Below are 16047 nucleotides of genomic sequence, written 5' to 3'. Positions count from 1 at the left end.
ATAGACCTTTTTGTTAAAGAGTAAGAACTTCTTTGTTTTACCAGAAACAGCCTAACATTGATATTGCAACATTTAGCATGTATAGAGCAGTATATTTTCACATCTAATTAATTTCGTTATTGATTAATGTTAATTTAGGGTTTATTTAAACAAAACCAGAAATGCTGATTGTTTGGTCAATTAAAGCCCAAACCAAGACAGTTTTTGAGTGTGAGTTTTATTTTTTTTTTGTCAACTTTGAATGAAGTGGGTTTTACAATGATAAAATGACAGTTCATTTAAAAGGAGGCTTTGGTGATGGCAATTTTGCGGCTGTTTGTGGTCAAACAAAAGGATCTTACTTTTTTTTTAAAAGGTCTCTAGGGATCCTTTCCATGATGTTGTCAGATCCTTACAATAACAATCTGAGTCTGCCCTAAAACAAGCACTTTATTGAACGTAAATTGACAGTGTTCACATGGTTCTAGTGCATTGCAGCCTGTTTCACCAAAACCTGTTTCTATTAGTTAATTAGACATACACACAAAAAAACGGGTAAATAGGGTCCAAGACGGAAAAATACCAGTTACCCTTTAATAAAAAATATCTTAGAATTTGTAAAGATTTCTTGTGATCAGAGCATCTTTGTAATGACATTGTGTTCGCAGAAATTTGAGACAATCATAGCTTTAATCACAAAATTAATGCAGTCTATGCTTATGTGTTGCTTTTAACTTCTGATTCTACATACAGCAGTTTTAAGCTTTTACAGGCATAGCAGATAAGGTTTTAATTAAAGGCGATATTATCTTTTTTGTGACATTATGCAGCAAATATGGTTGGTTGTGTTTATGAATTTTTATATGTTCCTAATCTGAGATAACCAAGACATGATGATACAAACATATACAAAAAGTGATTTAACGGTTTAAACACCTTCTGTAATGACATCATGGCACTGGCACTCCCCTTTGAGTACTAAGATTACCTACAGCAAATTTTGATGTAAATCCTGAAATTACTTTTTGCAAGTATTGGACAAATGAAATAGTGAGGATGTCCTAAAAATTATTAAAATTCATCATCTGATCAGATATTTCAGTCTTTACTTAAGTGTTGGACAGACAGATTGACGGACAGACAAACTGACATACAGTATTTTCCAAAGAGCCATGAATAATGGAGAAAAATAATTATATTTCTTCTTGGAGAAATAATGAAATTTACAGTACACATTTTATGAGTTATTTGTATAACGTAAACAGAAAATAACTTTATTAGGTCTGATTTTAAGTGTAATGATGCCCTGCAACATGTTCAGTGGCAACCTCTATCAGCCCATGGTAAAATGAGGGGCAGGCAGGAAGACATGCCACATGGGGCCCCCACCTGGATGTTGCAAGGGCCCAGGGTAGCTGAGACACCCACATGTCCAAGGTGGGACACAGGAGAGGGGCCGGAGCTGAGGAGGGGGCTGGTGCTAGTGGTGGTAGTTGTGAGGAAGTGGTTGTGTTGGTAGGCCTCTTTGGGACCGTTGAGCCGCTGGAGCTGGGTAAATGCGTGCTGACGTGCGGAGGCCATCTTGGCCTGATGCCGGCGCAGCTGAATGAGGAGCAGGGTGAGCTCCTCGGGCTGTCATGCACCACAGGATATTAAATCTGGCATCAAAACTGACCACACCAAACTTCAGGGAAACTATAAAACCTAAAACATCGATTGCATTCACAGCAGTGGTGGCCACTTTGTTATTCAACAGGCTGATGGCCAAATTGAACGAGCAGAACAGCAGCTAAATTTAGGAGGATTAATGGTGTTGAAACAAAAGGCAGAACTCACAGCAGCACTCTGTTGATGACAGGCAATGTCTCCCAAATGTTCAGCTGCAGCCAACTGGCCCATACCGACAAAAGGCTAATCAAGATCGGGTCAATATCTATTTACATTTCATTAGCGAAGAATGAATGGTGACTGATTTCTTGAGTGTCTGGCAGAGTGAGCACATTGTATGAAACATAATACTGGACTCTAGAAGCAGACAGTGAGAGGGAATTACACATCACTTCAAATGCAGGCCTCTTTAGCTTTCAAGTGTTAAGGTTTCTACTCTAAGTTCCACAGTGAAGTACTGAATCCATGCCTAATGTAATGTTTAGTAATAATATTTGTAATACAGTGAAGTGTGTTTTAATTTGTAAAACGTACCGTTTTGCCATGAAGGCTGGGTGCGCTGACTGTGTGAGTGATGTAGCCAGATGGAGGCATTGACCGTCTCTCGATAGTAGCAGCCTGACAACACACAGACAACACATTTTATATTGTTAAATATACATACACTGGCGTTTGGAGGGGGGGGCAGTTCAGTACAATATATTTAGAAATGGCCAAAAAAAGTACTTTTGCAGAACATTATGATGTCACAATTAGATTCGACTTACTACACCCTATTACACATTTGTGTGAAATGTGGTCATAATTAGCAGTTTAATTCTTGCATTATGGCCAAAACATAATTTGTGGGGTCACCTTGATCATTGACCTTCAACCACCAAAATCTAACCAGTTTTTTTATGACTCCAAGTAGATGTTTGTTTGAAATTTGAAGAAAATGCCTGTTCTTGTGTTCTTGACATATTGAGTTAACGAGAATGAGACCTTTGGACCACAAAAATTAAAAAGCTTCATTGTTAGGTCCAAGTGGACGTTTGTGCCTAATTTGGAGAAATTCGTGTAAGGTGTTCTTCAGAGAGCATGTTCACAAGAATGAGACAGATGCAAGGTCACAGTGACCCTGACCTTTGACTACCAAAATCTAATAAGTTCACTGATCAGTCCAAGTGGATGTTTTTTCCAAATTTTGAGAAATTGCCTCAAGTCGTTCTTGTGATATTGTGTTCACGAGAATGGGACAGACGGAAGGATGGACTGACAAGCCAAAAACACGGCTACCCCTGTCATGAAAGCATAATAAAATCTAATTATGTGATAGAGAAAACACAGAATGCAACATTTCTACAGTACCACACAAAAATCTGCTATCATAATATAACAGGTTTCATATCACTAAAGGCTACAATTCTTTTTTTAGAGGATAATATCATTTCACCTTGATAACAAGACACTGTATTCCTTATTATTATTGTTCAATATAGAGTACTGCATATTAAATGGCATGTGTACATCTTCAATATAGTTTAAAGTTAACAGTGTGACTGACTTTCGACTGACTGCTGATACAGTTGAGGTAATTTAAGAGACTGAATGCCTTTAGGATATGTCTGCCATTGTGCCCCGCAGCACTGACACAATTATTCTGTTCAGTGGAGCACAGTTCCAACATTCGCCCAACACTGTCAGAATGACTGACACTGTTCTGGATGAGAAACCATTCGATTTGATGTTTTGCACTTGACAGTCGAGGGAAAAAAGCGTTAATGGTCCAAACTCTGGGAGAGCACAAGCAACAGGCAAGACGGGACAAATTTCATACAATCCATGCAACAGGGAATAATCTGCTGACATTCATAACTCATTATTCATTATGTCTTATTAACACTCTGTACCTGCTACCATTACAGTATCTATCCATCAGGATGCTTACAGCTTAAGGCAAGTTACATTTAAGATTTTTTTGTTTATCTTAGTTGAATTTAATTTAAGAATAATTTTACAAAAACACATGAACCCACATGAATTATGTAAAAGTAGGGATACTCTTGGTTGTTAGCACAGCACAGTTATAGGTGTGAAGGTATGAAATATTACATACCGCCCAAGCCTAACAGGTAGCTAGCAGACTGCAGATTCTTTACTCTGAGCTAGAAACAAAATATGATTGTTGTTGTTGCTAGGACTTTGGGTTTTCTGTAATTTTAAGTTGCCTAGTGTGAGCTAAATAATTATGATGTAAGTATAATACCAAAAACATCACCCTGTCTGCTTACATCAAAGCTTCATCTCATTCCCCAGAGAAAGATGGACGTTATTTAATGACATTGCATAATATCACTACCTATTAAAATAAAAATAGTTTAATTTTATTAGTTAATCACTTGCAAACATGCAGGATTGTTGTTCTTTTGTCAGACATTATTTACCTTGAGCAGCTGAGACTTGGTCCTGCGGGGGGACACAGTGAAGGGGATGTCCACCACTGACCTATCACCTGCAGGTCTGACTGTCACACGTTCAGCTGGTGTGTGCGGCCTCCGTGTGGGTGACAGGGTCCTGCTGGAGCCAGGTGGAGGCCCGGGTGGAGGGATGTCTGCAGATGAAGGTGGTACCGACACACAGCGAGTCATCCCTTCCGACCTGGGTAATGAGGAGGAAGGAGGCACAGTGGATGGGGGGCGGGGGCCGAACGGGTAGTCCGGGGCCGGAGTGTAGAGAGGCGCTGTGGGGCTGCCGTGACGGAACTGATGGCGCTGTTGCCACTCGTACAACTGCCAGACGGTGTTGGGGCCTGGGTCAGGGGTGAGGCGGAAGTGGCTGAGGCGGTCCTGGGCATACTTGTACTCACCAAGTCGGGCTGGTATGGGGCTCTGGCGAGGAGTCTTTGGCAGAGTCTGATATGTATCTATGGTGGTGAACTTGTGCTGGGTGGGTGGTGTGCGACGAGGCAGGGTGTTCTCTCTGGATGGGGGGCTGTTGAGTAGGAACGGGACACAAACCCATGTTTTTTCATTACCAATAATCAGGATATCTACACATTTATCCAGTGTTGTAGAATCTGAAAGTGGTCTTTTCCTAAAGACACTTTTTTATGTGTCTGTTTGGTCTTTTCAGTTTTACTCTGGTCTGGTCTCAGTCTCAGACAAAGACTCGCGATTTTATATTTAGGTTAAAGTACAGATGGTTAAGGTGATTTCAGCTCCTTTAGTGTTTGTTTGTATCTGTTAGCTCATAGGAAACAAAAGACAATTCCCACACACAAAATCTTTTCTCATGGTACACTTATACATGCACACATGTATACAGCAACAAAAGACACGAATGAAGAGAAATCTTGACTTGTTTTTTGTTTAAGATGCTCTTGACTACAACACTTGATTTACCTAATCATACCTTGAATTTCATTTAATGATTGAATAAGATGCTGAACATGACAAATGAAATTGCTTGACCTATAAAATGTCTTTAAGTTCACAAGAACATAGTCTGATCTATTGTAGTATTTCTCAAAGGGATACTTTGCAGTTTTTCAAGCACATCTGTGTCGCCGTGATGTGGGGTAGAGCTCTAATTGGGCACACAAAATCAGGCCTAACCCCACATGAACCTGCACAGTTTCTGTCCAAGCACAACCGGAACCTGAACCGCAGCAGCTGTTCTGGGCCCCAAGTCTGATAAAAAAACCCACAATTTCTACTGTAAAAAAAGAAATTGTATTATAATGTATATTTTTTCATGTTAAAACATTTCTTAAAAGCTAACGGTTGATGTGTTTCCTCGCACCACTTCTTCTTCTTTTACTTAGTTCGATAATAAGATGACAAAAAATGTGTCATCAGTGGTGTGAAATGAGGCATTTTGCATCACCAAACTGACTTTTGCTCACGGCACGGACTGAGAGTTCCCGAGTCGCCGGCCGGGAGAAGCCATTCACTGTGAAGTTGTACACACTCCCGACATCATAGTGACTCAGACGTGGTTAAAAACTGGCAACGTTTCCCTTTAACAATGACAAGTTTGATATTTTTTAATTTGAGTCTGAGGCCAGAAATAAAATATTATGCTTTGAAGACCTTATGTGTTCATGACGGGCTGGTATTTATGTTCATTCTGAATCAGCTGGCAAATGTCACAAGAGGAAACTCTACCCTATACTTATGAAGTACATGTGGTGTAAATCTACCTGTTTGCTGCACAGCAGAGGTGGAATTCAGACATGAGGTCATGAGCAAGTCTCACTGTTAACCTTCAAATCTCAAGCAAGTTTCATTCAAATATGTCAGGTCAAGTCACAAGTCAAGTATTAAAGATCAAACATTAGCATTCTTGCTAACATCTGACCAGCCAGCAAGCTACTAAGTTAGCTAAAAAGACAGATTCACTTAGCTTTTGGGGTTTTTTTGGGAGGGTTTTGTTGTTTTGGATAAAGTTGAGTGTTCATGTCACATATTTTTTGAGATGCCAACCTTGAATACCGCTGTTCTCTTCTTGTTACTGTCATCAACAACATCATTTTTGAATCCAAATCATCAACTGAGCCGACTGTCGCCGCCCATTGACGCACTCTCATCAACCACCTACTTTTTGTGTGTTTGGAGGCATTTTTGAGACTTTTTCCACATTCCTGGGAGAACGCACTCAAGTCAAAGTGCGGTTTTAGTTACTCTTAAAATTTCCCCGTCCCCCGTCCTCTGCTACATAGACAGTAAACATAAAATACTGCAATAAAATGTACATAAGTATAATCACACGTGTTTCTATACAGTGATTTAATATAAAAGTTGTGTTTTCACAAAATAAGACATATGACAGTGACCTACCCTTTGTGCTCAGCCTTCTGCACTTTGACCCACTGCTCCACCTGCTCCAGAGCACTCCTCCTGTGCACCTGCTTGTATGTGTCAGCAGGGGGTGGCGCTGGGGCCCTCTGGTACGTCCCTGCTGCGATCCCGTTGGGCTCCAGGATGGGGCTGGGTGTCGAGACGAGGCCATTCCTTGTGCAAACACTGGAGGGCAGTGTCGAGGCGGCTCGTGATGGCGCCCTCGATGGAACCCTGGACACGGGCGCTGAGGCCGACACATGGTCTAACTGCGGGAGAGCAGAGGGTGCAGGGTTGGAGGGGAGGGACGTGTGTGTGTCCATTTCCAGGCCTGTGCTTCCTAAGGGGTGCTCCAAAGTGGTGGTGGCAGGAGAGTCTTTGTGGAAGCTGCAGTGTTCGTCTGCGTCACGGTGTATGGGCTCCAGGAGGACCTCGTGGATGATGGGCTTTAGGGTGTCAGAGTCTGGGGTCTTGTGGTGGTTTACGTGGTTCGTCTGTGGGACAGCCTGCTGCTGCAACAAGTTGAACGTCTCTAACTTGTCTGATGGTCTGCGGAGAGGAGAGATTACATAAAAAGCCTGGGTGAATGTTTGCCTTTTACACTCTCACACTGTTTGTAACTTCCTCTCCAACACTGTGAGAGTTTCATTCCCGAGAGTGACAGGAGAGGAGAGCGGGGAGGGGGTAAAGATAAACGAGACACCTGTGAGCTCAGGGAAGGGAAAAATGAACAAAAGCAGCAGGGAGGAGAGCAGAAAGTAAAGTCACAAGGGTAGGCTTATGATTACTCTCCTGTCTTGCACCCGACTCTTGAATTTTGGATAAAACCTACGCTACACAAGAGAACTGGATAATTATTAACAACAGCTGACAGACGATTTTTTCCTGAAACCACAAAGGATTTCACCGGCTTTTACTCGATAAGCACCAGTTCTGTTTCATTTGATCAGTGCCTTGATATCCCATGAACATCATGCTCCACCATTTAAGGGCTCCCAGTCTTCGTTCTGTTGTGCTGAACTGAATTTGAACTACATGACTGTCACATAGAGCCAGACTTTTAGAGTCATGCAAACTTTAAAAAACAGAGCTAAATATACAACACAGACTATTTTAAAGCAGGGCAGATGACAAGCAAAACCTTGTAACCACAGCTAGATTTTAAACTTGTTAATGAAATCCCCCGTGACAAGAAGCAAGAGAAGCAGTCAAGTCTCTTAAATTCAATGAACCACGCACCAAAGTTCACTTTTAGAAAATGAATTAAACAGCCTTAGGTGTCTGCAACTGGTATGTAAAGATATTTAATACAAAGTAGCGCTATGATGACTCATTTGTCCCTATCAGATTGTGTAATATGGGGCATAGAAGGCACTGTCTTTTAGTTTAAAGGGATGGTTCAGTAGGGTTGTATGAGCTACTTATCCATAGTCAGTGTGTCATCTACAGTAGATATCGGTCGGCATGTCCCTTGTTTATGGCAGCAGGCAGTATCGATATAAATACTGATACTGGGGTAAGTAATGCACTGCTGTGGAGGCCAGCAGCAGGAAAAACATATTTTAGCAGCCTTAAATGTCCGGCATAAATTTTTTTAAAAAATCACTATAACTTAAGTGTGCGCTATATTAATAATATTTCCACTGTTGGAAGTCTCTGTCTGATGGTGGGAGACAGCAAACCAAAGCTGTTATATCACTCTTTTGGAAGCCAAACTCCACTGAGAAAAACAGTAATTTAACATCAATGAAAACAGGAGCTGCTGGTTAGGCTTCAGTGGTGTCTCTTGTTCAATACCTCAACACTTTCCTGGAATTTCTCTCTCTTCTCTCTTGGACTATGCTAAACTGCCCCCATAATCTCCGGTGGTGCTGCTTGTTTAGTCCGTATCCATAAGCTTTCAGAAAATGTGACAAATATGGACAAAAAGATTGCGGAGTACCAACAGAAGACTCCCTCTGTGCCCGTATACGTAGCTAAAGTTGAGCATAAATGATTCCTCCATAATTTAGTCAAGAGTTCCAACAATAACCAACTCTGGTTTGGTTGAAATAATAATAGCTTTTTTTTCTTGCATTGTCTTTGCTCTCTCTCAACTGTTGCAGGCATGACATGGGCTGGCCGTTTACAGTCTGACCTGTAACATTATCCCCACCACTCGCAGTCAGCTCAGCTGCCTGATGTGCACTACATGCAAACATCCTCATCACAGCCTTTTCAGTATGATGTTGATAGAAAGATGACCATCTGTATTTTGGACGGAACTGAAAATCAAACCTTCAGGATTTCTAAATAAGCTGTTATACCATAATATCATGACATATGATGATGAGCCTACTGTTGGTCCACTTCCGCCTCAATCTGATAGTTTGTTTGTGTTATTGCATGACTTCGGTGCATAGAAGGGTTAGTTTGGATTCAACAAAGTCACAAAATCAATAACTCAAACTAACTCAAGTATCAAGGCAGTGGCAGAACAGGAGCTCCTGATTCCAGTAAGCTTAAATTATTGTTTTTCTCAATGGAGTGTAGTGGCTTTGACAAAAGCATAGAGAGGGAACTGAAGCCTATTACAGCTTTTCCGTCGGAGAGGCCTGTCAGACCAAAAGATAAAGCAGTGAAAATACTCCCAGTATAGTGTACCCATAAACTGATATTGATTTTTTAGGTGGGACTCTTTTAAGGTTTTAAAATATGTTTTTCTTCTGCCCAGTCCACAGCAGTACATTGTTTAGCTTCTGTGGCCTTCTTCAAACTATGAGCATGCCAACAGACATCAATGCATGATACTGTATATTGACTATGGATAAGTACCTAAGATGACCCCACTTCAAAAGATCCAAACAAAACCTTTAAGAGTAGTGTGCTGCTAGCAATGCATGCCATCACTGTATGCAAATGTATCTGAATATTGTAAAAGTAACGACACTGAAACTGAAAAAGAAGTACTGCATGCCAGCAGAAAGTAATCCTTTTGTTATAGTTTGCTCAATGGGAAAATGACAAAACAGAGACAGAGTGACAAACTTTCCAAGTATCTCGAGTTAGGTTTCCCTCCTGTCGATCATTAACAACAAGTGTAGTCTTGTGGGATTTCCCCTCCAAAAAAAAAAAAAGAAAAAAGAAAATGGCTGAGTATGAGCTGCGGGTGTCTGAGGCTGCCAGTGAATGATGGTACGTATTTGATCTGTGCCACCTCCCCCCCGTCAACATATGAATAATACATGGAGAGAGCGGCTGCTTGTTCAAAAACAGATCTTCACAACATCAGAATGTACTCTCTGAAAGCAAGCAAACACGTATAAAAAAAACTACACTATGCGTATATGCTATAACTGCGGGACTGACACATATTTGTAAAAGCTGTTAACAGCGGAGTGGGATGTTTTTCCAGGAATCATCTATAGCGACAACAGAGACAAACAAATGGCAGCACTTTCTAGGAAGTAAGAATTTATAGGATATAATAACTTTAGCTATATTTGCAAATACTGTCATGTCACACAGTCATTCATGATGATGATGATGTTGAATGGATTGTGCTTGCAAGTATTTGTAAAAAGCGCAGTGCAGAATATGTTTAACACCTTCTGTAAGAAAACCAGTCTGATGAATTTCCAGGGATATAAAGAGGATTAAGGCCTTGTCTACATGTATACAGATATTTTTGAAAACTGGTATTTTCTATATGTTTTTGCCTCTCCACACCCAAATTTGGGAATTCGCTGACATAATATATATGTGTTGAAAAGAACTGAGAAAGGTGTAGGGATATATAAGTTTGACTTCTACCGACACCTGATTAACAGGTGATCTTGGGGAAGTGTAGTACAGAGTCAACACAGTACTGTACAATATGCTTAGCACCAAATATGGTATGATGGAATTTAAAAAAATTTGAGGGTAATGAGTTTGTGTGTGTGTGTGTGTGTGTGTGTGTGTGTGTGTGTGTGTGAGTGTTAGACGTCTGCAGTGATTCAATTACAAAGTTTGTTTATGTGTTTTCAGTCAGGCTGACAGTAGTGATTCCTAGTGTAATCCCATTTAGGAATGGGGCCTAAATAAACATTATATCTAAATAAAAAATACAAAGGAGGACAAAAGTTTTCATCTTAAGAAACATAAATTAAAAATACTGTCAATAAACACCAGGGGGAGCTCATGGTGTTGGGGTGAGAAATCAATGTTTTGACAGTAGAAACAGAAAATGTAATGACCTCTGAAACTTACTGCTCCAAAAGAAAGCGTTTTTTTTTTTTTAGCCTTTTCATTATTAAATAAGTGAGTGTTTAGTGACTGAACTAAATCTAAATAAATGGATCTCTTGAGTATGTTGCTGGCCTTCTACAGCTGCCTTATTTGGGGCTATAAATGCTTGCAAGTTTTGTGTTCAGCTAGTTTAGTAAGATGTACTCTGTGAGTGTTTGTGTGCAGTCCTACCTGATGAGTGTGTTGGTGTGGTTCTGCATCAGCGTGGCCTGGTTCATGGCCCTCAGCCAGGTGTTCATGTCCTCCTGGGTGTCAGCGCTGAAGTAATACGTCCGCATCCCAGTGTGCTCCGCCTGCGAGCCAATCACAGAGCTCTGCTTGTAAATGTACGAGCGCATACCAGTGTGGCTAGCCTATAGGAAGAGAGAAGAAGCCACGTCAGCGAGAAAAGGAGATTCGAGCTTTGGTCAAAGAGATGGAGAGGATTCATGCTGTCCGACAAGAGAAACAACATCAAGGGCCACATAAGCATCCACCAATACAGAGAGAGCCAATGGAGGAAACCACACAATAGAGAGACAAAAAATGCCAGCCAGTTACGACCAACACAGCCACAACTTTTGACCAATGAGAGGAAAGATTCTTTGGCATGATGGAGAATAAGAAATCTGAGTGTCAGAAAAAAGAGCCCCAGAGTCTCCTCACAAACCTGTTTTTTCCCTCCTATTACAGCTTAGAAACCTACTAAGAACATATAAAAGGTCAAATGACAGTTAAGAAACAGTGATGTTATAATATCTCTGCATTCATGCTTGCTATATTTCTTGACAGTATATCTCAGAAAATAAGGAAGCAGCATCAGTTAGAGTGGTCTGAAATGGAAAAGCAGCTCTGCAAAGACATGGTGTGAAATGCAAGTCTGATAGACGCCATGACAAGGTAATTGTACTGTGTAATTTAAGTGCTGAGCTCATGACAGGCACATTCAAACTTAAGATTGATATTTCTTTGTATGCACAGTAAAAAAGAAAAAAAGGCTATTAGTCACAGATCTAATACAGGGCTGTCGGTGTGTGACAATCGAGAGCACATCTGCTCCATTTCATCATCGGAGACAGATATAAAGATGCAGCGTGCAGAATATCAAAAGAATCAGACTGAACAAAACACTTGATGTGTGATGTTGCAATAAGATTTCAAGCTGAGTCATCACTGATGAGACATATACCCAATGATACTATAGAGCTAATAATATGAACAAAGGGCAGCACTTGTGTGCACCTGTAGAGAAAATTCTGGTTTCAATGTATCAAGTTACTCACATAAATCGAGATTTACTGGCTGATGTTTCACTGCAAACTATATATCAATACTGTTTTTTTTGTTCTCTCTGAAGTCCGGTGTGATAAAATATCTGTGTTTACATCTGCATTGGGACTGCATTCCAACATTTTTAGGCTTTAAAGCTGTAGTTAATAACTTTTGAGAAAATATTTTTTTGTCACATTAGATAAAACTGTCACTACATTCACACAGTAGTACATGAGACAGATGATCTTTGAAATCATGCTCCTGTGCCTCCTCTTAGCACTTCTAATGGCATTTACAAGAATCCACCACATTTGAACGAAATTCACCAATCAGAGTCGAGGAGTCTGTAACTCAGATAGTCAGTCACTGCTAATAAACTGCGGTCAAACTGTCAAACTAGGCTGCGCGCTTTAAACATGAATCAAGATTCTGTTATTGCATTGACTATTTCTCACCTTAAATGTTTTCAAAGACAAATTTTTGTGTGTATGTAGAAATTTTTGACCCTGCCGCCATATTGAACAAAGTACCACCCATCAGCCGGGACAAACTCTAAATATGTTTCTGAAAACATCTGAGGTGAGAGTAAGCATGACGTTAACAGAATCTTGATTCATATTTGATTAGCGCTGCCTTGTTTAACAGTTTGATCACAGTTCACAAGTAATGACTGACATGACTGGCGGCTGGGTTAGAGACTACTGAGCTCTGACTGGTCTGTTTCCAACATTCACAGTGGATTCTTGCAAATGCAATTAGAGGCGCTATGACGAGGAGAAACATGATTTTTTTTCACAAACTAACTGTTTCATGTAGTACTGAGTGGATGTAATGACAGTTTTAGCTAATATGAGAAAGCTACTTGCATAGTAGTTGTTTTAGTGATTTTTCTATGTTAACAATGGACAGTTATTGTTTAAAGTGAAAGAAAGACGTTGCTCATAGTGAAAAATTCACAGAGCATTGTCATCCGACTGCAACTTTTTCAATCGGTTGTGTCTTTCAGCTATATATACTGTACATATATATATATAAAAAGCAGGCTGCTGATTATAGCAGAAGAGCTCAGATTAATCTTGTGTGCACCAACTGATAAGCATCACCTTAGCGAGTAGCAGGTGCACATAGACCATTAAAGAGAGTGAATGTTAAACTTATTTTCATTGGGTGGCTGGAAAAATGTCTACTAAATGTAACATACAAAACATGTTTTCAGACAAAAACAGGGGCTATGATTTTAAAGAGAGAAGTATCTTTTAAAAAAAAATCCATTGTGGGGTAAATTTGAGGAATGGTGACCTTGACCTTGGACAAACAAATTCTAATCAGGTCTTTGTTGTGTCAAGTAAAACTTTGTGCCAAATTTGAAAAAAAAAAAAAAACCCTCAAGGTGTTTGTGAGATACTGCATTCACAAGAAAAACATAGACCAGGTCACAGTGACTTTGACCTTTGACCACCAAAATCTAATGAGTTCATTATTATGTCCAAGTGAACGTTTGTGCTAAATTTGAAGAAAATCAAGGTGTTCCTGAGATATTGCAATCACAAAAATTTGGACGAACAGACAGCCAAATCTAAAACATAATGCCTCGGACCCAACTACCACCAGTGTGGAGGAAAAGAAACCCCAAACAAACAGAAAGGCATATTGTCTGCTGCAGAGCTGTGTACATGGCTCTGTTCTACTGGCAGTTGTAAAGGTGTTTATTGTGTACTTTTAATGGATTTAAAGCTTTAGAACACCTGGAAACACATACTTATTTTGGTGGAAAAAAAGGTTTGTTTTCAGCTTTAACTGATAATTTCTCTCAACAATTTCCTACATCTACCAGAGTGCTGTTTTTGCATCATAGAGAGCACATTAGAAGTAATTATATTCAAAAGGTTATGCTGTTCGTGTAGGTGGAAAACACAGTAGGCATTTCAGCCAAAGGAAATTTGAAACTGCTTCTTTCTCAAAAATCAACATGTTTCGAGCTGCACCGCATTGTAGTCTACTGAGATGATTGTCAGTAGAGATGTTGGTATCTGCTTCCTCTACGATGGATTTCTACCTTTAAATCTGTGCAAGTCCAGAGAGAAGCCTTGAGAGGCTGAAATCAAGGCGTTCACTGTTTGATAATTCATATAGGCTTCTTGCCCAATATTCCTGCGACTGAACTCGTTTTTAGTCATGCTAAAAATATCCCATCGTGATGTCACTGATATTATATTTGCCTAGCTATCCACAGGGAGAAGAAAACACACCACCAAACAACAGACATGGCCATGAAATTCAAGGAAGAGTACATCACAGACAGCTGTTTAATTAATAGCGTGTAAGTGTTTTGTATCCTTGATAAAGATGTCCTTGTGGTGAAAGTGGGGTTATTAGAGGCTCTTTTTAAAGTGAGTTGCACTCCACTGAGCACAGCACTGCTCTATAAATGTCCTACTTTTCCCTTTCCTTCCTTCCTTCCTTCATTCATAGGTTGGGATTGGAAGACAAATGAGAGAACCCACTCAACAACAGATGCATGCAAATGAAAAGTAATTAAACGCTAAATCTTCCCAACCCTAATTCATTCACTGAATAATGAATGCAGGATAATAAGTGTGTGAGGCGTGTTGTGGTGAGATCTACAGCAACTGCAGTCATTTCACTGTGATTTCTTTATTTAGTTTATATTGTAATAAAATGAGATGTGATTCCTCAGCAGTTTGGCTTCTTGTCTGCAGCGTCATGACAGTCAGAAACACACACATCCACTCGTGCAGTTCAACGTACACACTAGACAAGCTCATGAATAATGCAAACAAAGGCTGCCACCCCTGCTGTTCTGTCTTTGTTACTATAACGTGTGAATAAACTTCAGCACACAGATGCAGACATATACGCAAACAAACATAAATGCTCCCATTCTTACATCCCCTCCAGGTTCCCTAACAGCTTGATACGTCACCCGTCCCCTGACAGCTCTGCCGTCTGGCTGCTGAAGCAGGCTCATTTTAGTGGCTGCTGTTCACTAAAAATAAAATGACAAACTATAATTTCCTTGCTGGCTATGCTTGAGTATCTACTTGATGCTGATCCTGGTAGATATTTAAAGATTTGGGAGTTGATTGCACTGCTCACTCGATTCGTCCAAATCCTAATAACCTTGTGCACCAGCTCTCCGGTGATGCTTAGGTGGATGGGTATTGTGAATAAGTATGCATGACTGCACTAAGTAACTTTTACTGACACTCTGTGGAGGTGAGTAGAGGCTGGTAATGTTCTCAGCCTTTCTCTTTATTGTAAAGACTATTCTAATGTGATTGATGGTAAAATGTTAAATTTAGTGCTTTGAAATGACTGCTATTCCACATAACTGACAAAGTGGTTCTAGGTTTTCAGGGCTCCAGTGGTGCTGATTTTTTTTTCCCTACCTGCTAGTTCACTTCATTTTCTTGAAATCCTGAAAACCTGGATCCTAATGAATTTGGCTTGTGGTTTCTAATCGTGATCCACAGCTATGTACATTTGCATTTGAATCAAACACAACAACGGCTGATTAGACTAGTTACGCAAGTTAAATATTGTACACAAGTCTTCTTTAGCATGCAAGTTAAAATAAGTCAGCTCTGACTTTTGGTTTCAAATGAGACACAAACAGCAGCCTTCTGGTTGAAAGTCCTGTGTTTGTTTGATGCATACATCCATCTGGGCTTCCTACCCAAGTGGGTTCCTCTGACCCCAGAGGGTTAATTAAAAACAAAACAAACTTAATATGCTTGAAAAATATACCCGAAATCTGCTACAACGCAAACAAAAATGTGCTCTCCATCTGTGGGTTCATTGGAGAATGTTAGCATGTTCAGTGCTTGTAAACTGTTGTCTCTTTTTGTACTCGTTAAGCCATGATGAGGCTTTCTGATCACTGAAATCAGCTGCAGGAATCTTTGGTAAAAAATGGAAGTCTGCAGCGTCTTTGACCACCACGCTGCACAGAGGAAAAACAACATGTGGAGCATGCACAGGGCTCAGTCAGCCTGTCTCTTTCAGGTGTTAAGAGGAGTTTAGATGACAGGAAACAGGC

General features: G+C 40.2%; 1 protein-coding gene across 1 annotated transcript in view; it reads right to left on the bottom strand.

The window, feature by feature from the left end:
• LOC121949780 (pleckstrin homology domain-containing family A member 7-like) overlaps positions 1 to 16047 on the bottom strand; it is a 192272-nt gene that overhangs the window by 25053 nt on the left and 151172 nt on the right. The window contains exons 9-13 of the mRNA XM_042495539.1: positions 10908 to 11089; positions 6468 to 7016; positions 4074 to 4620; positions 2182 to 2265; positions 1369 to 1611 (exon numbers count right to left, since the gene is read on the bottom strand). Coding sequence (XP_042351473.1) covers positions 1369 to 1611; positions 2182 to 2265; positions 4074 to 4620; positions 6468 to 7016; positions 10908 to 11089 — 1605 coding nt within the window. The remainder of the gene's footprint in view (positions 1 to 1368; positions 1612 to 2181; positions 2266 to 4073; positions 4621 to 6467; positions 7017 to 10907; positions 11090 to 16047) is intronic.

The sequence above is a fragment of the Plectropomus leopardus genome, chromosome 11, assembly GCF_008729295.1.
Source record: "Plectropomus leopardus isolate mb chromosome 11, YSFRI_Pleo_2.0, whole genome shotgun sequence".
Taxonomy (NCBI): Eukaryota; Metazoa; Chordata; class Actinopteri; order Perciformes; family Serranidae; genus Plectropomus; species Plectropomus leopardus.
This window is presented reverse-complemented; position numbering and strand designations above follow the sequence as displayed.